The following is a 26,255-nucleotide window of genomic DNA, read 5'->3' as shown; positions in this document are numbered from 1 at the left end:
AAAGCTGAAAAATAAATTATAGTTTTCCAACTAGAAATGAGGATATAAGACTCTGAGACCTTAATTGTCTTACAATCTCCTAAAATGACAGAAAGTAAAACCTTACCTTCTAACCACCTCACCAGAATGCATGTGGGCATGAGAAGTGAACACAGAGATTGGTCTTTGACTAACAAATTTTCGCATTGTTGGGGCTGGGATTGTGGCTCAGAGAGAGTTGCTTGCTTGGCATGCCTGAGGTACTGGTTTCCATCCTCAGCCCACATAAAAATAAAATAAAGATACTGTGTCTACCTATAACTAAAAAAAATAAATATTTAAAAAAATTTTTCACATTGTTTGTAATAATGAGCTCTTGGTTAAGTGACCTTATAGTCCAGTACTTTAAGTGATGATGATTGTTAAATTCTTTGTGCAAAAGTTTGCTTATAACTAAAAAGAATTTTTAAGATTTTATAGTTCTTGATTTATGATCTAACTTGCATTTTAAGTATGTTTTCCTTGAGATCAATATGCTAATATAAGATTGACATGGAAAAAAGAAAACCCTCATAATTACCTGTTTTAAAATACAGGTTTGGGAAACCAGCCTCCTGTTTTATCCAACAGAGTATGTGCATTTGGCAGTTTATCATAAAGATCCTGCTGATAGCCAGTAGGATTGGGTATTCATTCATTTGTTTTCAGTTTACATTAACATAACTTAGATTAATACACATATTTCTGGGATCTGTTTTAAAGACATTTCTTTCAAAGACTTTGTAGCAGATTATCATAATTTTGTAATATTTAAAATTACTGTATAAACTGTATACCATATAATCCAAATAATTGTTTTGGGAATACTGTTTGAAACTGTTAAGAAGCATTCATATTTTAAGAATCCTGTGATTTATAGTTTGAATAGAAAGTCTTTTTAAATATATATTTTTTATTGTTTTAGCTTTTTTTTTCAGGCACTGGGGTCTTAAACTCAGGGCCTAGCACATGCTAGGCAAGTGCTAAACCACTGTGCTACATCTGCAGCCTTTTATCTGTTCATTTTTTTATTTTGAGACAAGTCTTTACCAAGTTTCTCAGGCTGGTTTTGAGCTTGGGTTCCTCTTGTCTTGGTCTCAAGTGATGTGGTTCATTTATATCACTATCAGGGAAACTTAGGGACATTAATATCATCTAGCATGTAGTTTATACACATAGTTATAAAAATTCAACATATTTTTAAGTGTTTGGGACTTTTGTGTTTCTCCATTTTATATACTTTTTTTTTTTTTTTTTTAGATGTAGATGGACACAACACAATGCCTTTATTTTTATGTGGTGCTGAGGATCGAACCCGGGTCCCACCTGCGGAAGGCGAGCACTCCACCACTGAGCCACAATCCCAGCCCCATTTTGTATACTTTGAATATGAACTTTTTCTTTTTCTCTTCATCCTGATATTACTTTTTTAAAACCTCATTATATAACTGCCATATAGAATGTCTATATGTGTTTGTATTAATTGGACAGAATTCTTAATATTAAGACAGATAAGTTTTTCTCTTAAAATCAGTAGCATTTTCCTCTCCTGGCCCAAACATAAGCATTTTATTTTTATGGTCTTTGGTGGATTATTAAACTCATGGTAAAAATTGCCTTTATTAGGGCTGTAGATGTGGCTCAGTGGTAGAGCTCATGCTTTAGCATGGATGAGGCCCTGGGTTCAATCCCAAATACCACCACCACCAAAAAAAAAAAAAAAAAATACTTTATTAAAAATTTTAAAGTATGTAGATTTTCTATTCCTGATTTTATTAATATATATGTCAGAATTACTCCTTTGGTTAAGTTAGATAAATTTCATAGTTCTTGATTTGTGATCAAAATTATCTAAAGGAATTTGAAGTAAAACCTTAAAGTCAGAAGCAAAGAAAATGAATTTTTTTCTTTTTCTTTTATTTCCCCTTCATAATTTGTCACTTTAGAATATCATTAATAAATAAATTAATACTTAATAACTAGTCCAGAGAGTCCAGAGAGTCAAGGGGAACTTTCTTGACTCTCTGGACTAGTTATTAAGTATTAATTTTATAGTTTGATTATTGATTATTTTTGGAGTACAGCTGGAATATAACTCTTGAAAGGCAGAGGCCTTATCTCTTTCTGCCATTGTATATCTGACACATAGCACATTGCTTTGTACATAATTGGTCAAATACATGTTAAAAAATAGATATTTTTTTTCCTTTTTTCTCTAATCACATATATATTACATAAACACACATGTATGTGTGTGTATGTGTGTGTATATATATGTTTTAAACTTATTTTATTTGTGTTGTGACAACTAGTTGGAAAAAATTTTAAGATATATAATCATATAAAAATGGCTAAGGATAGACATCATGGCACACACCTGTAATCCCAGCAGTAACTTGGGAGGCTCAGGCAGAAGGATCACAAGTTCAAAGTAAGCCTGAACAACTTAGTGAGACCTTGTTTCAGAAAAAACAAAAACAACAACCAAAAATTGGCTGGAGATGTGGCTCACTGGTTAAGCTCCTCCTGAGTTTAATCTTAGAACCAACAACCAGGAAAAGAATGTTTAGGAAAGTATGTGGTCTTCTGTGTGATTGATGTCACAAATGTAGGGACAGAGATGACCATTTTTCTTGTATAATCTATTCTTTGTAGAGAATTTTCAGATTCTATACCTGCTTTTTATTATATTTTTCCAATTAAACTAAATAAATATATTTTGGTTAGTCTTTATAATCACCTGACAAACTATTAGCACTTCTTTTTCCCATGAAATTTGCTTTTGATTTAATATGTCTGTTAAAATTAAAAGAATAAATTTAGATATTTAGCTTTTAACTAAATATGTAAACCTAGGTTTGTTTTAAATTAAAACTTAAAATTTTGGAATTACAGAGTTTCAATGAGAGTGACTTTCTAAAATATACAAATTTTGAAAAAATGCAGAATCAATATATTAAGAAGAAAGCTGTATAGTAGCTTATAATTGTTATAGCTAGAAAACAATAATTCTTACTATTCTGATTTATTGCTCTTCAGTTATTTCTATGCTTATATTTCCTTTTGTACATTAGTAGAAAAAATAGTTATGTGGGCTTTAGATTAATAGTGCCATGGAATTATCCTCCCATTTTGTAATTAAGCATACTTATGAATAGAATGTATCAATTCTTTAAGGGGACAAACTTACTTTGACTGTTTTTTCTCCTGAAAGAGTGTTTAATATTATTTGTTTTGATTTAGCTTCATTTTTTTATGGTGATTGGCAGTGGGATTTTATCAAAGGCCTTATCTGTGTCTATTTGTGATTTTTGTCCTTAATTCTGTTTAAGTGATGAATTACATTTATTGATTGCATATGTTGAACCAACCTTGCATTCCTGGAATATTCATGTTATATTATCTTTTTGATATTTTTTAATGTAGTTTGCTACTATTTTATTAAGGATTTTTACATCTGTGTTCATTAGAGATATTGGTCAGTAGTTTTCTTCCCTTCATGTGTTTTTATCTGGTTTTGGTGTCAGTGTTATACTAGCTTTATAAAATATGTTTAGGAATGTTTTCTTTCAGTTTCCTGGAATAATTTGAGAAAAGATTGTTGTTTTTCTGTAATGGTTTGGTAGAACTCAGCTGAAAATCCAGCAGGTCTGGGTTTTTCTTTTTTGGAAGGCTTTTAATTGCCATTTCAATTTCATTACTTAATTTTTGTCTTTTTTTAATATCTGATCTCATTAATTTGTATCTTCTTACTCTTTTGGTTAGTTGGCCTAAGGGTTTTTGTTGTTGTTGTTGTTACTGTTGTTCTTAGTTATACATGACAGTAGAATGTGTTTTGGCAAATTATACATACATAGAGAATAACTTATTCTGTTTTGGATCCCACTCTTGTGGTTGTCCATGATGCCAAATTACTCTGGTTGTGTATTCAAATGCATGGCCAGAAGAGTTGTGTCCAATTAATTCTACTGTCTTTCCTATTCCCCTCCCCCTTCTCTTCCTTTCATTTCCCTTTGTCTAATCCAATGGATTCCTATTATTCCCCACCCCCCTCCCTTGTTTTGTATTTGGCTAAGGGTTAGAACCAACTCTTCCTTGCATTGATCCTTGGGTATTGTTTTTGCATGCTCAGTTGCATTAATTTTTGTCTCTGATCTTTTTTTTTTTTTTTTTTTTTTTTAAAGAGAGAGTGAGAGAGGAGAGAGAGGGAGAGAGAGAGAGAGAGAATTTTTAATATTTATTTATTTTTTTAGTTCTCGGCGGACACAACATCTTTGTTGGTATGTGGTGCTGAGGATCGAACCCGGGCCGCACGCATGCCAGGCGAGCGCGCTACCGCTGAGCCACATCCCCAGCCCTGTCTCTGATCTTAATTATTTCCTGTCTTCTACTGATTTGGGGGTTAATTTGTTCTTTTTCTAAGGCCTTGAAGTAGAGCATAAGCTTATTTACTTGGTTCTAATTTTTAACTACGAATTCGGTGCTCTTAAATATTCCTCGTAGAACCGCTTTCATATTCTCTCAGGGATTTTAATATGTTGTATCTCTATTCTTGTTCATTTATAAGAATTTCTTGATTTATTCTTTGGTTTATTTTTTCTTTTTTCAGTCTACATGGTTTATGTGGTTTCTATTATTTTTCTTGCTGTTGGATTCTAGCCTCATTCCATTATGATCTGATAGGATGTGTGGGACTATATCACATTTTTTCGTATTGGCTAAGATTTACTTTTTGGTCTAGAATATGATCTATTTTGGAAAAAGTTCCAAGTGCAGCTAAGAAGAAGGTAAATTTAGCTATTTAGGAATGGAAGATTTTGTAGATGTCCCTTAGTTCCATTTTATTTATAATGTTGATTAAGTTGGAGATATCTTTATTTGATATTATGTTTTGGTGACCAGTTGGTGATAAGGGTGTTTTGAAATTACCCAATATTATTGTGTTAGGGTCTGTGTCATGGAATTTAATGTCAAGGAATATTTTTTTCCCATGTAATTGGGTGTGTCAACATTTGGGGCTTAAATATTTACCCTCATTATATCATCTTGTGGGATTGCCCTCTTTCTGGAATGTAGTGGCCTTTGTCCCAGTAATTTTTGCTTGAATTCTGCTTTGTTGGATAAGAGAATGGCTACTCCTTCTTGTTTTCTTGGACCATGCATGGAATATTTTTTCCATCCTTTTACCTTCAGCCTGTGATTGTCTTTCCCTTAAGATGAGTCTCTTGTAATTTGTTGTATCTTGTTTTTTGATCCAGTCTGCTAATATGTGTCTTTTAGTTGGGGCTTTGAGACTATTAACAATTAGCATTAGTCTGGACCATTTCTGATATGGGAAAAATTTTCTGTAATTAGCTCATTGAAGATTTTCTTTATGCCTTAAGTTTTTATCTCCATGTTTTCTTCTATCCCAGTGATTCTCAGGTTTGGTCTTTTAATGTTATCTCAGATGTCTTTTGTATTCTGATCATGTCCTATAATTTTTTCTCTTTTATTGCCATCTGTGTACTCAAGATCATAATATAGCCTGTCTTTAAGACCTGAAGTTCTGTCTTCAAGGGCTAAGGTTGTATATTCTCTGCAGTCTAATCTGTTAGTGAAGCCTTCAGGTGAGTTTTTAATTTGATTGATGGTATCTTTCATTTCTAGTAATTCTGTTTGGTCTTTTCTCTCTATTTAAAAGTTTTCTTTCATCTTCTGTAATTGCTCTCAATTCCTTCCTTATGTCTTATTTTAGTTCATTGAACATTTTAAGAATGGGTTTTTTTTTTAATAATCTTTCTCTAGGCTTGCACCCACCTTAGTATCAGCTGGATCTTTGTTGGGGGATTGTGGATTTTGAGAGATCTGTTTACCTGTTTTCTCATGTTTTCAAATGTCTTAGTCTTATGCATCAATTCAGGTGGACTCCTCTACCTCTTTTATTGTGGGTATTCTTTTATTATTTAATCTTATTTGTTCTGGGACTTCTCTCTGTTTTTGATGTATACGTAGATGCCAAGGAATGGGACCTGGGTTCCTTCTCTATTTTTTTCCCTCCTTGAGTCCTTATTGGTTTGAGTCTTTGGTTTCTTCCCTTGAGTGGAAGTAATGTTAAAGAATGTTTAGTTCAGCAGCAGAATCTCTAACCTATGAACTTTTAGTGTCCCTGTAGGTTCTTAGCACCTCACAGAATGGGGTGAAATAAACAACAGAACAAGGGTTGCAAACAACGAACAATATACAGTGTTTAGTAAATACCTAGTCCCTACTGTGAAGTCTTCAATATTAATTGCCTCCAATAAAAAAAGAAAGATTGGTTCGGGCAATTGTCAATAGTAAAAACAATAATAACCATGAACTGGGATATGGCTTTGAAGCAAATGGCAAGTGTCAACCTTGGCCAGGCATGGTGGCACATGACTGTAATCTCAGCAGCTCAGAAGGTAGGAAAATTGTTAAAGCTGGCCTCGGCAACTTATTGAAGCCCTAAGCAACTCAGCGATGTGGCTTAGTGGTTAAGTGCCCCTGGGTTTAATTGTCAGTACCACAAAAAAACAACAGAATTTGGCTGTTAGCAGGAGAAGAGAAAAAGAGAAACAATAGAAATAAACAAATGAAAATAATACAGGACCAAATCAAATTTTACAATCTAGAATACTTGAACCCTCAAAATTTTGACTATGCTAGGAAAAAATAATTACATTTTTTAAAATACTACAAATGAAAGAAAAAGAAATAAGTGTATGTATATATGTCACTGAACCAACCAGCACAGCTAGAATATATCTCCCTTGACACACAGAAAGAATAAAATCAATTAGTTAAAAATTTTAAAATCTTGATGAAGAATGAAAAAACCTTCTTAACTGAGATGGTCAAAATAGTTGACCAGATTGGGACTCACTCACATTTTAAGGATGCACAGTGGCCCAAGCCCAGAAATACAGTTCTATACTCTTAGAAATGAAGTAATAGTTCTTGAAGGACAGGAATTGTGTTTATCCATAAAGACAAAAGTAGATATCTGTAAAAATTCATACCACACTTCATAGTTGTATCTATAACCACATTTTGCTTTTTTGTTTTTGTAGTCTTTTAGCAGTCTTATTTTATAATCTTTAATTTCATAGCCCCAAAGTGTATTTAACAGAATCCACGTCTCAGTATTATAAAATATGAAATTATAGCCAATAAGCATTTAATGTCTAAGAAATTATCACTTACAGATCAACTTTCTTCCCATTTCTTTCCTAGGTTCAAGTCTAATTTGGTGTCTTACCACCAACAATTAAATGTAAAAAAATTCCCAGATTCACCTTTTCTCAAGATTTGCTAAGCACCATAAGGATAAAATTCAGTTTCTTTCCCTCTCACTTATATTGTAGAATTTCAGTTACTCTTTTTTTATTTAATTAATTATTATTATTTTTTTTTATGTGGTGCTGAGGATCGAACCCAGGGCCTCGAACAAGCTAGGCGAGTGCTGTACCACTGAGCCACAACCCCAGCTCTCCAGTTACTCTTAAACCTTGAATTTTTCCTTGATCTTAGACCTGGGTTTGCTTTTCTCTATATACTTCATATGATGTGTTGTTTTCATACCATCAGATACTTCTTTTTCAAATTTTTTCTTCATCATAATGCTGTATTTTGACTACATGACTTAGTAGAGTTTAACAGTTACCCCTATGAGAATACTTTTCTTAATTGACTCTTTTTTACCTCAGCTTAATTTGAAGAATCTTTTTGTAGGTACCACATTTAAAATGCTCCCTCACATTCTCTACAAAGATAGAATAATGATGTCTATATTCATTTTATTATCTTAAGTATAGACTTCTAGGTCTATTATGTATTTTGTGGGTTTTTGGGGGGTTGCCTCATTTTTAAAATGTACTTAACTGACCAGTCTATGTGTGTTTTCTTTTTTGTACATGTTTCTATGGAGAGTAGATTGTTTATTTTAAAACATGGGATGGGTGTAGCTGGGCACAGTGGCCCAAGCATATAATTCCAGCTACTAGGGTGTCTGAGGCAGGAGGAAAAAGTCAGTTCAGCCTGTGCCATTTGAAACTGTGTCTCAAAATTATAAAAGTGGCTGGGGATATAACCAAGTCGTAGAGTACTTGCTTAAAATTTGCAAAGGCCTCCTAACACACACACACACACACAAAATGTTATGGTAAAGATTGGTTAAGATTGTGTAGTCAAGCTTTTTATTGTACAGTTAGTTGATTTAGAAGCAAAACAACCAGATTTTTTTTAATTGAAACAAGTAGGAAGTATTTAGGATGTAACGTCTTCTGAAATCAAACTAATCTAGTCACAAAACTAGGCCTAATGGAAAGTGGCAAATTAGGAAGGAAGAAGTACACAAAATTTTCAGCTGTTTTGTGGTGTCTCTGACTCAGTATCAGTCAACAGATGGTCAGTAAAAATTAATTAATTAATTTGTTTTTTACTCTTTCAGGCATAAGATTCTAAATATGTTGACTAAGAATCCACCATTTACAAAGAACATGGAGTCTCCATTATGCAATGAAGCCCTGGTAGATCAACTTTGGAAACTTATGAATTCTGGTAAGAGAGCAGTGATTTTTAAAGAAATTTTTATTATTGGAGTATTTTCATTTTATAGCAGACTTGCAATTCAGTAGCACATAAGAACAGAAGATTTAAGTTTTTGCCTTTTTTTTTTCAAGTAGAATATCACACTTTTACAGTGATGGGTATTATAATATTGGTTAAGAATATGCTCACTTTGCTCCCCACTGAGGTTAAGGAAATAAAAGATTAATTTATTTGAAAGTGTTTCAGATGATTAAAGGGCTATTAATATAACCCTACAAAGTGTTACATAGTAGTGAAAACTTAAACTTTCCACCTCTTTTCCATAGCCACTTAGTGGCCTTTCCCATAAGTAACCAATTTCTTATCCTTGCAGGGGCAGTCAGTGCATATAGAATCAGTCTCCATTTTTTAAAACTGCGTATTGGTTTTGGTCTGCACCCTGGAGTTCGTGGTATATTATAGTTTTAACTTAATTTATTTGAGTGAGGTCAAGAAGTAGGATAACACTGCTTAGGAGCACTATCTTTGAAACCAGTTTGCAGATAGTTGAGTCTTAGTTATTTTCTCACTGTGTAGCTTCTAAACTTTTTTCATTTATAAAATGCACATGATAATTATATCAACTCCTGTAAACTGAGAATTAAAATGAGTTAAGCACAGTATCTGGCTTATATTGAATACTTAAAAATGTTGTTAGACAAGTGTAATGATGATATTATCATTATGCTGCTTATATTTTAGATATTTGTAATTCCTTTTTTTCCTGTGCTGGGGATTGAACCCAGGGCCTTGTGAAAGCTATGCAAATACACTACCACAGAGCACACCCCAAACCTGTGTCTTTTTTAAGTCATTTTTATTTGTTCAGCTTATTGTTCTTCTTCTATGGGTTTGTAAGTATTACATACATTTCACCAAATTTGCCTGATGTCTCTGATAGGTTGAAACTAACACTGGTTTTAGTATAAAGACTCAATCAAAAGATAGGTTGAAATGTGTTTTATTAGATATAAATAGTTGTTATATATAGAAGGTAGGAGAGTAGTAGGTATTTGTTTTAATACTTTAAATACTTTAAAACTTTGTTTCTATGATAAGGTACATGAAGGATTATGGAGTGATGTTTGCTTGACAGTCTGTTGATGAAGAGAATCAGACAAGTTGGACAGAGAATGAATGAATGTGGTATAACTAATTACTGGTGAGGAAGAATTAAAAGAATATTGAAAGCCAGAGGGAAAAAATTGTTTTTAGAATGTTAGATTTTTTAGTTGATGTATAGTACTCATTTTGTAAGAATAAAGGTGTGATAATAAAATTTCTTTATTATTTATATCTTAGGTACTTCACATGACTGGAGGTTGCGGTGTGGTGCTGTGGACTTGTATTTCACACTTTTTGGCCTCAGTAGACCTTCCTGTTTACCCTTACCAGAGCTTGGGTTGGTTCTTAATCTGAAGGAGAAAAAAGCTGTCTTGAATCCTACTATAATTCCAGAGGCTGTAGCAGGCAACCAAGAAGCTTCGAATAATCCAGGCAGTCATGCACAGCTAGTTGGATTTCAGAATCCTGTAAGAATCACAAGTATTATATACAGAAGATATGGTTTTATTATATAGAGCCATCTAGAGAAAAGAATTACTTCTTGTGAACTGGTAAATTTTATAGCAACTAAAACAGTTCACAGTGCCATTTTAAAACTCGTAGCTAACATTTGTTTAGCATTTTATCAGTCTATTTACTCTCTTTTGTGATGACATAATCATTTTTTAAAAATATTTGAGCATAGAATTTCTTCTCTGAGTAGTAGACAATAAAAATGAATAGTTAATCTATTACATATTAATCTGTTTTGTCCAAATGTGCTCATGGCAAGCTTTTTGAACCCAAAGGCCTTGTCTTTTTTAATTTTTGCTCTGTGTAGTACCTAGCACAATTCTAAACATGGTAAGTGCCTGGCAAATGCTTGTTGAATGAAAATAAATAAATGAATGAATGATCAGGTAAACAAATAAGCTGCCGATTTGGGAGAAGACTGTCTTAAAAATTTTTATATATTTGTGTGTGTTTGCCTTTAGAAAAGCTTTTCTAACTATACATCATACAATTGTCAGCCTTTTTGTAAAATGACTTATAGGATACATATTAATTATTTGACTGTAAACAAAGTTTTCCAGAAACAATTTTCTTACTGATGACAGTGTCTATAGTATTTCAAGCTTCATTTTTCACCAATATTTAGACCAGATTACTTGCATGGCAAAGCCCTACTGGTGTTTTAACATTTTGATACTCAGATTTTCTCTATGATACTAAGTAATTTTTAAACTTATTTACCTAATTTTTTTGAAATGTAACCACACTTATTTGTTGTAAATTTTACATGTGTCTTATTAGAGTTTGATTTTAAAGAAGTAAGGCCAATTATTACATAGGAAAAACAAGTCTAAAAAAGGAGCTCTTTTAGATTTAGATATTTAGATATTTATAAACCTGTGGAAATAAATAGTTTATAGTTCTTGCCCATATGTTAATTGTGCACATTCACACTTTAGGATAAGTGAAGAAAGTGACACTAAAAGATACATTCTTTTGGAAAAGCTCTGGAAGTTCACTTAAATACTTATATTCTCACCCCAAAAGTAAAACACGCAGAAAAAGGTTATATTTTTAAGCCCATTTTTTAGCCTTTGGGCATGCTCTAATCTGCATGGTTGTTATAGCTATTAGTTCTCAGCTATAATATGAGCTACTTGTCTTTACAAGTCTAATTTTGATCTTAAATATTGCCACAGGAAGATGATCACCTTGCCAAGGAAGCATCATGTAATGTATCAGCTCATCAGCAGGGAGTGAAGAGGAAGGCTGATACACCACTGGGGTCCCCACTAGAACCTGGTCAAATACTGGAGAAGAATGAGGATAGCAGTAAAGTCAAACTCAAAATCAGAGTAAGAAATACAGGTTCAACCTGTATTAACAGTGTAGGGTATTCACATTCTCATAAATCTTTTTGAATACTTGGAATGGTTTTTCCTTAACAGGAACATGTGGGACAGACTGAATCATAAAACAACCCAAATGTCCTTCCAAGTCATTTCATCCAATTATTTAACTTCTATTATCACATATTTCTTCTCTGTTTGGGGAAGGAACTATGTGTGCACGTTTCACCACAACTCACTACTTCTTCCCACAATATAGGAGTAGATTTTAGTTGCTATTACATTTCCAGTAATTTCTAAATCAGCTTCTTTTGGAGGCTGGACCACCTAATCCTTCCTTTCTCTTAATACCTTTTGAGGAAAAGAGACTGCTTTTCCTTTTAAGATTATAAGGGGTTATATTCTTATTGCCTCTGCCACTTTTTCTAAAAGATAAGATCTAAATATAAAGTGATGTAATGGCTTCTTTTTATTTTGTTTGTTTTGTGTGCCTATGTTTAGTTCTCAAATTCTCAAGATGAGGAGGAGATTGACATGGATACTGTTCATGATAGTCAGGCCTTCATCTCCCATCATCTGAACATGCTTGAAAGACCGTCAACTCCAGGTAAGATTAGTATTCTACTCTGGGAAGAAGGAGTTCACATGATATCTCCATTTGAACATTTGTTGCTTTATTTTCAAATGAAACCTATAAAATTGAAAAGGCAGCCAGTACAAAATATTAGATGATACCAGATTTTAAAACACATAAGCAAAATAAAAAAATTTTAAGTGTTTCTCTTGATTTAATTTTAATTTTTTAAAATATTGTGTGCTTTTGAACTTGTTTTTTGTAAAAACCTGTTTATCAGATTCCTTACAATAGCTTTAATTTCTTTTTTTTAAGGTATTTTTCTTTAGTTGTAGGTGCTTTATTTTATTTATTTTTATGTGGTGCTGAGGATCAAACTCAGTGCCTCACACATGTTAGGCGAGCATTCTACCACTGAGCCACAACCCCAGCCCAATAGCTTTAATTTCTTTAAGTGTATGTGCTCATGTGTGGTAGACTCAGCTTTGAAATGAAAAATTAGGTCTCGTTGAGTTTTTAATAATGTAACTATATTTACGTTAATTTTTTTAAACTAAATCTAGTGCTGCCCATAATACTACTTTCTCTTTGTGCCTGCCTATTCCATGTAATATATTCTAGACTTTTGCATGTATCTCTCAAAGCAAGTTTTCTTTTGGAAATACTACCCAAGACACTATTGAATTGATAATGCTTATAATTTGCCTTATTATTTCCCTGTTTGCAGATATTGAGGTTGTTTCTAGTCTTTATTGATTACAGACAATTCTGAACTGAATATCTTTACAAGAAAGCTTTTGATACTTTTACTTTTAAATTATGTTCTTAGTATATATTCCTGAAATATTATTGAAAAGAATATTAGCTATATTGTGAGATATTCATCTTAAGATTTTCATACAGCTTTTTTTTGTGAGGGGTGATTTCACTTCACTATGTAGCCCAGGCTGATTTTTAACTGCTGAGCTCAAGGGATCCCTTGAGGCTGAGCTCAGCCTCCCAAGTAGCTAACACTACAGGCTAGCTTTTTTATCTCTTGTTATTTGTTGTCATGGTGCTTCCCCCCCCCCCCTTTTCAGTGCTGGAAATTGGACCTATTGCTTTGTGCATGCCCATGGTACTTTTTGAAGAGATTATATCAGTATATGTCATAAACATTTTTTTAATTTTTAAGGAATAATTAAAGCTTTTGATATGACTCGCACATAAGTCATGAAATACAGTAATAGAACAAGTATCTGTGAACTTGATCATCACTTAACCTGTACAACATAGTGCACGTGTGGATGTTCCTGTAGACTTCTGTCCTAGTTCTATTCTGTTGTCTTTGCACTGTAGTTAACTACTATCTTGAATTTTCTTTTTCTAAATTTAGTTTTGTTGCTTTTCTTGATAGTATACAGCACAGATGTATTATTCTGTGTTTACTTGCTCTTATTGTTTGAATTTTTATGAAAATGGTATGATAATATGGCTTTTTTCACTCAACATTGTTTCTAAAATTAATATGGATACATAAGGTATAATCCATTAATCTATATGTATCATTATCATGTCTGTCATAGCACTGTTTTATTATCCTCAGTGTAATAAGTTAAGATTCTTATTTAGGAACTCTAAAATGATTTATTAAGGTTTAATGCTGGGTGTGGTGGTGCACATCTCTAATCCCAGCAATTTATTAAGACCTTGTCTCAAAAAATGAGAAGGGTTGGGGAAATGGCTTAGTGGTTAAGCACCCCTGGGTTCAGTTGCCAGTACCAATAATAATAACTGTTATTATTCAGGTTTGCTTTTAATGCATTTTTCTATTATGAATATGACTATTCTTTTTCTTCTTTTTATATCCTTCCTGAGTTGCTTCTTTTTTATGTTCTTCTTATTTGAAAATCCTAATACCCCATGTAGTTGTAGTTTATAATTTTTACATTTGAATGAGAGTTTTTTTTTTTTTTTTTTTTTTTGGTACCAGGTATTGAACACAGGGGCACTGGACCACTGAGCCACATTCCCAGCCCTATTTTGTATATTATTTAGAGACAGAGTCTCACTGAGTTGCTTAGTGCCTAGCTTTAGCTGAGGCTGGCTTTGACCTTGAGATCCTCCTGCCTTAGCTTCTGGAGCAGCTGGGATTACAGGCATGCACCACCACACCCAGCTTGAGTGAGGTTTTTTTAATTTTACTTTTTTTAAGTTCTAAAGTCCCCACTATTCACCTTGATTTGCTTGTCTGTCTTTTTATTTATGGGACCTATATTATTTTATATGATCTGGTAATCTAAGATGAACTAAAGAATTTGAGAATTGGTTTCACATAGAATATGAGCCTAGGATATAATTGGAAACTAATAGGTCCTGAATTCTTTTGCTTTTATAATTGTAAGAGATCTTAATAATAATAGTGACCTGTTTTGCTCACTTAAGTGGTAAACTTGAGCAGAGATATTTAAATGATTTGCCTGAACTGACACACACATGTAATGGCCAACTACATCCAAATCTTAGAATTTTTCCATATTATAGGTGAAGGAATTAACACACAAATAGATACTTGCTGATAAATTGATATCAGGTACTGATCGTGTTACACCATTAAACCACTATCTGCTTTTTGTTTGTTTTTGTTTTGGCACTGGAGATTGAACCCAGAAGTGCTTTACCACTGAGCTACGTCCCCATCCCTTTTTATTTTTTATTTTGAGACAGGATCTCACCAAGTTGCTTATGGCCTTACTAAGTGGCTGAGGCTGGCTTCAAACCTGGAATCCTCCTGCTTCAGCTTCCCCAGCCACTGGGATTGGGATTACAGATGTGAGCAGCCATGCCTCACTCACTTCCTTTCTTAAATGTCTTCTGTAATTCCTAAATTATTTTGATCTATTTTAAAATAAATTTTATAATGTAATTTATTAGTGGATTTTTGGGAGAGTGGGTACATTTTATCATGTGCAAACTTTAAAAAAAATTTATGAAATAGTTTCTGTGATAGAATATGTAAAAAAAATTATGAAATGGTTTCTGTGATAGAATATAGAATCTAATTCATATGTTTACCAAGTCATTCCACCATATTGTCTCTCTTCAATGTGTATTATTTTCAGATTTAAACTTACAGGACCTGTGACAAAGGATTAAATTAAATGGGATTGTTAGTAGTTTTTAAAGGATATTCTTTTTATTATCAGAATTTTACTGTGGTTCCACTGCCTCTAGTTTTAAGGGTAACTTATAAAAACCCATCAAGCTTTTTTCAGCTTTTAGGAAACAAGGAAGTAAATCCATCCTCTTCCTCTTGTTTGGCATTTTAGGACTTTCCAAATATCGACCAGCTAGCTCTCGATCTGCTTTAATGCCTCAGCATTCATCAGGTTGTGATAGCACAGCTACCACAAAACCCCCATGGAGTATGGAACTTACACGTAAGGGAACAGGTAAAAATTAATCGACTAATTTCCTTTTTTTTTTTTTTCCCTCAAGAACAAATCTGTAAACTACATAGAGTTACTTTAATAACTTGAAAAAATACTTTAAAAATATAGATCTTAGGAGTTTCTTTCCTTATAGTACATTTGACTTTATTTAACTTTAAAGACTTTTAAATTAGACTTTTTTCTGTTTCAAAAGAAATGTACTTTTGTTACAGGAAACTTGAAAATAACAGAAAAATAAATGAAAATAAAAATCATTTCACCTGATACCATTACATATACCCTTTAAATTAATATTTTGCTCTTATAGTAAATTTTCTAATTATTATGACAAATACTAACTTAAGTAGAAACCATCAAATCTGTATCATTATAACTTTATAAAATATGAAAATCAGCTGCTTATTCCCTCCATATACCCAGTGTTCATGATTGATGATTTATTTATGAAGACTTAATGATTTACCTAGAAAATTCAAATGTTATATCTTTTAAATTATTGTATACTAATTAGGCTTAAGTTTATGAAAGGTAATTCAGTACAGATGTGCTTATTACCTATTCCGTGGTTTTACATATTTTTCTGTTTATTCTGTTCTTATGTTACTAAGAGGTTAAAATCCAAATAAAGAGTAATAAACGTTAGATGCTGATGAGCTACCATGAAATAAAGGTTCATTAGTCTTCAAGTTTTCAAGAAACAGGGAGTGAAAAACAAGATATGTAACCAAAATTATTTTCCAGTATAAGCAGTAGAGTACTGTTTATTCATTTGAAGAGCTTAGGGGTCACTGTGACTAAAAGGAGACTTCAAATAAAAGTGACACTTCAAAATATTTTGATGTTGAGACCCCAGACTATTGCACTTTGGCGTTTACTCTGATGAATGAATTTTCACATTTCTCATTTCTTGGGCTCTGCTGATTTTGTGTTCTGGGTTTGTTTTTTGTTTTGTTTTGGTTTTTTTCTTTTTGTTGTTATTGTTTTGTGGGGTTTTGTTTGTTTTTTCTTTTGGTACTAGAGGGGGAACCTGGATCCTGACACATTCTAGACAAGCAAAGCATTCAACCACTCAGGGCTTTGTATTATCTTGGTTTTAGTTTTGCTTTTGGTATAGTTTTGCCTTATCATCAGTGTATTTTTAAAACTTTTACTGGACATGAATAATTTTCTACTTTTTTAAAAAAAAATTACAAAGCATATGGGATTAAAACTTATTGATATAGTTTATGGTGCTTCTGCCTGCCTTCTTTGCCTGTGAAAAACTAAGTTCTGTCTGAATTTCTAAGAGTCAAATCAGTTTCTAGTCCAAGAAGGAGTTCAATACATTGTTTGGGTTTTCTTAATGATGTGGCCCACAAACCTGTGTAGAAGCAAACTTTAATACATTTTTATGTCCACTAGTGTGCTTTGTATCATTGTTCCATATTGCTTTTAAAAATCCCCCTACCCCCAATCTTTGTTGTAGTTCTCATTGCATCATATGAGAAGCCTGGGGAGAGACAGATACAGGCTAGTGGTAGAAAATAATAAAGTGTTAAAATTTTAGCTTTGATTGGTATCCATGTAGAACTATTTTATATCATAAGGCAAAATATATGGCAGTTATGTAGACTGATCTATTAAACTTTAATTTTAAATATACTCTTTGATATGCCTTTATAATTTCCTTTAAGTATATTTGGACTATTCAGTACCCTAAAACCATTGAGCATCTCTTAAAACTCAACAGCAATATTTAGATTTTATAAAACATGCATTTTACAAAGGGTAAAACACTTTTAGTGTTCTAAAAGTTTGTTTTTAAATTTTTTTTTTAAGTTTTCGATGGACCTTTATTTATTTTTTATTTATATATGGTGCAGAGAATCGAACCCAGTGCCTCACACATGTGAGGCAAGCACTCTTCCACTGAGCCACAACCCCAGCCCCAAAAGTTTAAGTGTATTGATTTTAGAATTTTGAATGCAGTTTTTCCATAAATACATTGTTGATAATGTTGGATATTGTAACTTTCCCAAACTAGCCTACCAAAAGCCCTTTGAACACATACCACAGATGGAGAATAGAAGTATCAAATCTAGCCATTGTGTATAGCAAAGTTTCTGTGAGAGCAGGCCACTCGGCTTCATCTTTGGGAAGTCAGAAGCACAACTTCAGCCTAACTTAAATAAAGTCATGTGAAATTCTTTGTAAAAAAGGAATGCATTCTCTTCCTGTCTCCCAGTAACAGCTGGGGATCTTCTGAGATTGAAAGTCATGTGAGAGGCTCCTGAGAGAAAGGTAGAGCAGCTGTAAGGTAATCTCTCTTCAGTCTTTGGGATCTAGATTTAGGACACATGGGTTTGGGGAGGCACATTCAGCTCATCCAGGTGAAATGTCTTTTATTCAATCTGGGTAATTCTTACAAAAATTTTTTAATGGGTTGACTAAAAATGAAGGGATCACACATAATCTAGATTTTTCTTGAAGATTTAACTGAGAGGACTTCATAGGGAGGGTATGTACTTTCCAGTTCAAACTTTTCCTGCGCTGTACCCTGTAGTCTGCTTATTTATACTTTTCCTTGGGTTTAAAGCTTTTTTGTTTGGGTCCCTGCCTCCTTTGTTCCTGAGCTGAGATGAAGTCTCAGATTTCTTAAGCTTAGGACCAGGGAACCAAATTGGAATTAAGAACTAAAATGTGTTTCAGAGTTCATCTAGAAGACAGAGAAAAGGAATGAGGATTTAGGTAAAAGAGGAAATGGAAGCTGTTTAGTAGAAAGTAAAGGTTTTACTTTCTAAACCTCACCCTACCTCCTGTCTCACATATACACAATTTTCCCTTTCCTTGTATATGATAAAAGGGCATTTTAGGGTGTAATCAGTCATATGTGGGTAGTAGATTGAGCCATTAGGGTAAGAAAAGAAAAGTGGCAAGTGTGTTTTCCTTCGTTACCTGAGTGTTCCTTTCCCTTTGCTGGGGTAAGGGAGGGAATGTGCAGAAAGGGCTAAATGGTCCTCTTGGTGATAGGCTGAACATACTGAAGCCCCTCCCTTCCAACTACTGCAGCTCTCTCTCCACCACTGTAAAAGCTTGAGGTGACAGGGCTATCTCCAGGTTGCTACAGGGTTAAAGTGATTAAGAGGAGAGCAAGGTGAGGAGAACAAGGTGCATTGGGAATTCCTAGTAGTTTCTGTGGGGAAGAGAAGGCAAGTTCCTGCAGCTGCTTAACTTTGGCCACTATGTTATGTAATTCTTCTTGTGCAAATCAGAAGAACATATTTCTAGTGCTTGATTTTTTAAGTTAAAGCTTTTTTTTTTTTTTTTTTTAAAGTTTGGAAACTTTCCCTGTAGGTCTTTCTTTGGTACTAAATATGAGAAACAGACTTAGATCTTTCTCTTTTTTTAAAATTTTTTTAGTTGTAGATGGACACAGTATCTTGATTTATTTATTTTTATATGGTGCTGAGGTTCGCGGACCCAGTTCCTCATGAATGAGAAGCTGTGCTCTACCACTGAGCTACAACCCCAGCCCTAGACTTTGATCTTTTTATCCTTAAATCATCATGGTATAATTCAACACTTTATTTTTATATTGCTTTAAAGCATTGAGGGAAAAAAAAGTTCATACCTTTCCTAATAGAACCTACAGGTTTTTGATTAAATCCAAGCACTTAATATGAACAAATTTAATAGATTAATTAGCAGATTATTCACTGTTTCTCAGCAGCAGTTTAATCAAGTGAACTAAAAACCTGTATTAAACTTATAGTAAGTGCCTCTTTCTGTTTGTTTTGCATTTGTTAAATTTGCTGCAATAACCTTTATTCATGGTTTATTTTATTTGGTCTTCGGGAAAAATTTTTCAGAACAACAAAACTCTGAATATGTCTTTTGTTTTCTATTTTAATATGAAATAGGAAAATTGTAGTATTTTGAATTATGTGTATTATTTTCTTCTGATTTATCTGCTATCTTAAATAGAAATACATATTTTAGGTCACTAAAATGGTTTTCATTAGCTTAAAAAGGAGTGACGCTTAACTGTGGGTAGGCCTCAAGTTTCTAAGCATTTTATAAACCTCTAAAATTGTGTGTCAGTTTGTGTCTAGGAAATGATTAATACATGCATATTCATGAAAGTCCTTGAGTAACCTCATTATATTATTGTGAAAGTAAATTCATGTGTACTTAATCTGAATGTTAATGTGATCTACATGAGAAGGAAATTGTATTTCTTATCACTTTGGATTAGACCTGGTAAAGTTTTTCAGGAAAGATAGAGAAAAAGCAAATAAGAAATATGCATTGTTTATAACAAATGAAAAAACATAAGAGCTAAGAGCTAACAATTTTTTTTTTTGTGGTGATAGTATAATGTGGGCAGATGTTTTGCTATTAAAAACAATTTCTCTGTGTTCATGTATTTGCACATATTCATGAACATATGAGTGGTATAAGTTTCTAGAAATGAACTTTCCTTTATCAAAGATATGGCCTCTTAACATTTTCATATATATTGCTAAATTACCCTGATTACTTCTTAAGAAACGATTTATTATGGAAAACAACAAAGTAGATTAGTACAATGAACTTTATTTTCATTTATCTTTTAACTTAGTTTTGACAATGATCAGTTCATGGTCAGTCTTATTTAATCTGTACTCTTACTCATTTCTACCCTTCTGAATTAGTTTGAAATAAATCTTGTCATTCCATCCACAATTTAGTATGTATCTAAAAGATAAAAATTTTAAAGTTTATAAGCACAGTAAAATTATTATACCTAAAAATTAGTATTTTTATACTATTAAATATCTAATTTGCTTCAATTTTAATTGATTCATAGATATACTTATTTTGTTTTTGGTTTGTTTTTGGTGCTTTTATGTTGCTGGGGACTGAACCATGGACCTTGTGCCTGCCTGCAAGGCAAGCACTCTACCAACTGAGCTATATCCCCAGCCCATTATTTTGGCTTTGTTTTTAACAATTCATTTGCTTATATCAGTGTCCATGTAAGGTCCACATTTCAATTTGCTAATATATCCTTTTTATTCTAAAATTTCTCATCCCTCTCTCTCCAGTCCCCTGCCCCCCACCGCAGCTTATAGTGTTTTTGTTAAATAAACCAGGCTTTTGATCTGTATTTTTTTAAGTCTGTATTTTGCTATTTGTATAACATATTAGAAGTCTCTATAGTATTAGTAGTTGTACTGGAGCGTAATTGGATTCATATTTACAGGTGGTGGTGTGTTCTTCATCTGGAAGCATACAGTGTCAGGTCAATTCCTTTTCGTGAGGTTAACCACAGTAAATGTTCAAGGTTGTAGATTCATTAGGTTCCTGAGGGTTGCAAGATGGTGATATTCTAATTCATCTTCTATTTTTATTTATAAGCTGGATTGTTTCTATAAAGTAAAATTCTTGTTCATCTGCTACTTTAAAAAAAATGAGCCCATCTTTTTTTTGATTCATTTTAGTTATACATAACATTACATTTCATTTTGAGATAATTTATAAAAGGATAGAATATAATTTGCTCTAATTCAGTCCCCAGTATTTCCCCTTTCCCTCCCCAAGAGCATCTTTTTTTAAAACAAATTTGATATGTTAAACATATATGGAGTATAACTTCTCATTCTTCGGGTTGTACATGATGTAGAATTTCATTGGTTGTGTAAACATATATGCACATAGGATAGTAATGTCTGATTCATTCTACTATTTTTCCTGTTCCCATTCTCCCTCCCTTACCTTCATTCCCCTTTGTCTAATCCAAAGTCCTTCTATTCTTCCCTACCACCATGTCCTTATTGTGAATTAGCATCCACATGTCAGAAAAAACATTCAGCCTTTGGTTTTTTGGGGATTGGTTGATTTTACTTAGCATGACATTCTCCAGTTCCATCCATTTATCAACAAATGCCATAAAGAAGAATGAAATTACGAGTAATACATATATATGTCACGTGGTATATACATACCACATTTTCTTTATCCACTCATCTGCTACTTTTATAAAGCTAAATTCTTCCTCATTTGTACAGAATGATATAAATCATTTAGAAAAGTCAAAATAAATATTTGATTCTATTTATTAATAATTTTTAAAATAACAAACTTATTACATTTAAAAAAATGAGTTGGTTGACTAGCATCCTTCAGTGAGACACTTGAGTCTGTTATAATCATTATCTTTATCAGCATTCAAATTGTCTTTGGACATTAATGCCCTCTTAAGCTGACTCCTGAATCTGTTTGGCAAGACTTTTAACTTCCTTCCTATTATACATGATATTTCAGGTTATTTTGTAAATAAATATTCTGCCTCGGACCTGGAATCAGATTTTTCCTAGGACCTTGGTTCCTAATACCTGTATTCTTAACTTGTATTCTAATCCATTTTTTAAATTAATATTTTTAGTTGTCAATGGACTTTTATTTATTTTTATGTGGTGCTGAGAATCGAACCCAGTGCCTCACACATAGTAGGCAAGTGCTCTGCCACTGAGCCACAGCCCCAGCTCTAATCCATTTTTTAAATAGACCCCATGTAAATCAAATGAAGTACAAGATTTGTGATCAGTGTAACCTTAGTGTAAACTTTAGGACCTGCAGATAAAAGATTGGAATCACTTTCAAAGTGGTTCTGAATATTCCTTAGAAAAGAGTACACCATAAACACTCAGTTGTTCATTTGGTACTTGCCTCTGCTGGGAACTACAGGTTCCAGTATAATTATTGGCTTTTCTGCAATCCAAGTAGCTTGGCAGGTACTTAGGATTAGATGAAGAAACTTTTTTTCAAGCCAGAAAAGGACCTCAGTCTCCCAGGAGTGCAGACAGCAAATTAGGAAGTTGCAGAAGTCTGTTATATAGAATAACTAAATGATGAGCTGGGAGCTTATTGACATTGGGGAAACATCCCAAAGAGACACTTGAATTTATTTTTAAACAATTAAAGAGACTAAAGTGGTCCTCTAAACCCTCCTTTAGGTTACATCTTTACTATTACTTTTTGGGGAACTTTGTCTTTCTAGTTCTGCCTCCAAAATACTTTAAGTCCTCTACTGGGCTCCTGTATCTTTAGAAACTTTTTTTCTTTTTTGATTTGTAAGCTCCAGAAGAGCTAAGATCCATCCAATTTATCATTGTTTTTTCTAGTTCCCCAATAGTTTCTGATATTTGTTAAATGAGTATGTGAGCCAGATAACAAAAAGGGGAGGTTATTCTAAGCACAAGGAAATAATATTTACAAATATTCTCTTTTGCCTAGAGGAAGAGTGGAAGATAAGACTGGAAAGGTAACTTCAGGACACATTGTGAATTGTCAGTAAAATTAGTGCTATGGTATAGTTTTTAGAAAACGTCCTACTTTGTTGAAAACTACGGTTTTGGAGCTGGTTTGGATCAGAATTTGTGCTGAGAAATTACTTTTTAAAATATAAACAGTTACCTTGAAGCTTATTTTAGTGAAAAGCTTGGATTATTTTTAGTTTGAATTTTTTTTTTCTTTGTTAATTTGAGTGGTCATGGGGGAGACTTCTACACTGAAGTCCCAAGCTTATATACTATCAGTAGAACCAACTGACCTTTTAAGTATATATCATGGTCAGCTTTGTTTTTAGGAAGATTATTATAGAACAGGGTTTGCCAGCCTGGACATCATTGATACTTTAGGCATAATAATTCTTTGTTGTGGGGTAGGGGGTTGTAGATTGTATGTTTGGCAGTATCCCTGTTCTCCGCCCATACAATGCCAAGTTACATTTCCTATCCCCATACCAGTTGAAAAAAACAAAAAAATGTCTCCAGATATTGCCAAATAACCTACTGTGCAACTGTATAAAGTATAGTTAGGGTATACTTCAGGCAGAGGAATCAGTTAATAGGAAACTATTGGTGTAGTCCAGATGAGATGAAGAGGTATGAATTAATACAGTTGCAGACAGGATTAGGGTGGGGACTGATTTAAGAGAGGCTGTGAGAATTAACAAGATTTGGTGACCAGTTAGATCTGGGGGAGATGGGATCTGAGATGAATCTCAGACTTTCCTTACTTGGCTGCATCTAAAGCAATGCCATTAACCTGAAGTAATATAAGAGGTAATTGTTTTTTAAAGCATGGTCAAAGGACAAGAAGAAAATTCTTTTACTCAAGTCTCGGAACTACTATTATAGAGTCCTAGGTTGGTAGATTGTTAGAACTGGAGAGAATGTTCTATTTAGATTTTTAGATGAGGGACTTACTGCTCTAAGAGATAAAAGTACACTAAAGACTAGCAGGACAACCTAGTCTAGAGCAAGAGTCTCCCAATTCTTGACCCTTTCTTTTTCAATGACACTATGCCTTTTCTGGGTTTCTTTCTTTCTTTTTTTTTTTTTTAAGAGAGAGGTGACAGAGACAGAAAGAGAGAATTTTTTTAATATTTATTTTTCAGTTTTTGGCGGACACAACATCTTTGTTTGTATGTGGTGCTGAGGGTCAAACTCGGGCCGCACGCATGCCAGGCGAGCACACTACCGCTTGAGCCACATCCCCAGTCCCCCTTTTCTAGGTTTCTAAAACTGTGTATATGAATCCTCTCAGAGAGTTTACTTTTGCCCATCTATTCCCAGAAATTGTATTAAGGGACCATAAGAATGTTCAGTTTTCACTAAAATATCATTGTCAGTAACACGTTTGTGAGTGAATAGTTCTTTAAATGGCACTAATCAAATACTGCCATTTCTACATATAATACATAGGGCAGAATTGTATTGGAAGTAATTATATTTTCATTGACTAATGTAGATCTTAACCTGTAACATACCATGTAATACTTAAAAATATTGAAAGGTAATTTGGTCATCTTTTAATATATGCATTGGTATGTATCATAATTTGTATAAACTAAGAAACTAAAACATTCAACTTCATGGCCAAAAATACTAAAAACTTTGTATAACTGGTTGGATATCTTATTGATATTCCTCATTCCTGATGGAAGTGATAAGTACTTAGGAATCTCCCTTTCCATAATACTGTCATCAGCTTCCTCTTACTTTAGTTTTGTCTTCCTTGGTATCAACAGGAATTCATTTGGTATTTTTAATCTTAAAGGTAAAGAACAATCGCCTTTGGAGATGAGTATGCATCCAGTGGCAACAGCTCCACTCTCAGTATTTACTAAGGAATCTACATCCTCCAAACACAGTGACCACCATCACCATGAGCATAAGAAAAAGAAGAAGAAGCACAAACATAAACATAAACACAAGCATAAGCACGACAGCAAAGAAAAGGAGAAGGATCCTTTCACTTACTCCAGCCCTGCCAGTGGCAGGTCTGCTCGTTCTCCTCTCTTTCAGACTGAAAAAGGGACAAAGAGCCCTTTCCCTCTGTGTCCAGAAGAATGTATATAACTAAAGCTTTATCCTCTGTGGAGAATGATAAAAGGCAGGAAAGGATTTGCTTTTCTTACATAAATTCAGAATCCATTTAAGTTCTAGACATTTGATTTATATTATTTATACAATTGATTTAATTAGGAAGATGTGTTTTATGGTTCTGGATAAACTATTTCATCGCCTGTTTCCTACTTAAAACACACAGACACACAGAGAAAACTTCTTTTACAAAAGCCCTCGTGTCCATTGGCAGTCCCCATTCACATCATGATCTCCATGTGTACTGCCAAAACCAATTATGTTTGAAAGCCTTTGATGGATGTTATGGGGCAGAGTTACGGTTTAAACAGAAGCAACTGCCAAATCTGTGGTGTAACCACTATTTCCAGTGAAATATTGTATAATGCCATTTGAAACTACTGAAAAGACAGAGGCTTTTCTATAGGAGTCTTCCCTCTTGCACTATTTTTTGTGTTAACAGTAGAAACTAAGCAATGTAATTTATGAACAAAGAATATGTTGTGTTTCCTTTTATCCTGAAATACTACAATTTTTGGAAGAAGTTCTTTTTAGCAAAAATTGGAATAACTATCTTTTGATAGCACATTTGGTGATTATGATGTTGGAATTTAACAGAGATAACCAAATCCACAGTTGTTCTCAAATCAAGATGCTTAAATTATAAGTTTTGTTTTGTCTTCCATTAAGTATAAGTGAATAGGTTCATATGTAAAATGTTTTGTTAGATGTGGACAATTTACACACCCAACATATATTCTTTTTAAAATATACCACAACGTATGACCTTAAGGTGAGTTTATTTGTTTATTAATTTGGATGAAGACAGTTCAGTACTCATGTGAGTGTAACAGCATTTGCAAACATGTGAAACGTTTTGGTTTCATGGTTTAATAATCTGTGTGGTTTTGTGTTTTTATTTTTTCTTCTGGATTTACCACGTGTTTTATTGTTTGTTTAAGAATACTTTTTATATCTTCAATTTTTATCATCTCCCATGTCATTAAAAAGTTTGACAAGATACTTGTTGCCTGAACAGATATTTCAAAAGGGATCCAATATTGTTAAACTTTTAAGTATACTTTTAGTTGTATTTAACTTGTTTAATAAATAACTTTTTAAATTGACCATTCTGCCTTTGTATCTTTCTATGTCGTTTGTTTCCTTTTTTATTGTGTATGTATAATAAACTTATCCACATGGTTTGCAGAGCACTTTGCAAATAGGTGAATTTGAGCTGGCCCCAATAGCAAGGATCATTTAGTAGGTTAAGTTGAGGCAAAAGTGTCTCAGCAGAAGAAACAGTATCTTCAAAGGCATGAGCAAAGTAAGGATATATTTGGGA

At 33.2% G+C, this 26,255-nt stretch overlaps 1 protein-coding gene across 2 annotated transcripts in view; it reads left to right on the top strand.

Moving 5' to 3' along the window:
• Positions 1 to 26,031, top strand: part of TAF2 (TATA-box binding protein associated factor 2) — a 75,462-nt gene extending 49,431 nt beyond the window's left edge. The window contains exons 22-27 of one of the 2 annotated variants that reach the window (XM_081266872.1): positions 8,471 to 8,580; positions 9,913 to 10,142; positions 11,367 to 11,522; positions 12,018 to 12,123; positions 15,399 to 15,521; positions 24,606 to 26,031. In XM_081266872.1, the coding sequence (XP_081122998.1) occupies positions 8,471 to 8,580; positions 9,913 to 10,142; positions 11,367 to 11,522; positions 12,018 to 12,123; positions 15,399 to 15,521; positions 24,606 to 24,907 (1,027 nt within the window). In that variant the 3' untranslated portion in view covers positions 24,908 to 26,031. The remainder of the gene's footprint in view (positions 1 to 8,470; positions 8,581 to 9,912; positions 10,143 to 11,366; positions 11,523 to 12,017; positions 12,124 to 15,398; positions 15,522 to 24,605) is intronic. The other variant, XM_081266873.1, reaches the window with a different exon arrangement.
• Positions 26,032 to 26,255: the final 224 nt, after the last annotated feature.

This window comes from Spermophilus citellus, assembly GCF_964194105.1.
Source record: "Spermophilus citellus genome assembly, chromosome: 14".
Lineage (NCBI taxonomy): Eukaryota > Metazoa > Chordata > Mammalia > Rodentia > Sciuridae > Spermophilus > Spermophilus citellus.
The sequence above is the reverse complement of the archived record's forward strand: the minus strand, read 5'-3'. Positions and strand labels throughout refer to the sequence as shown.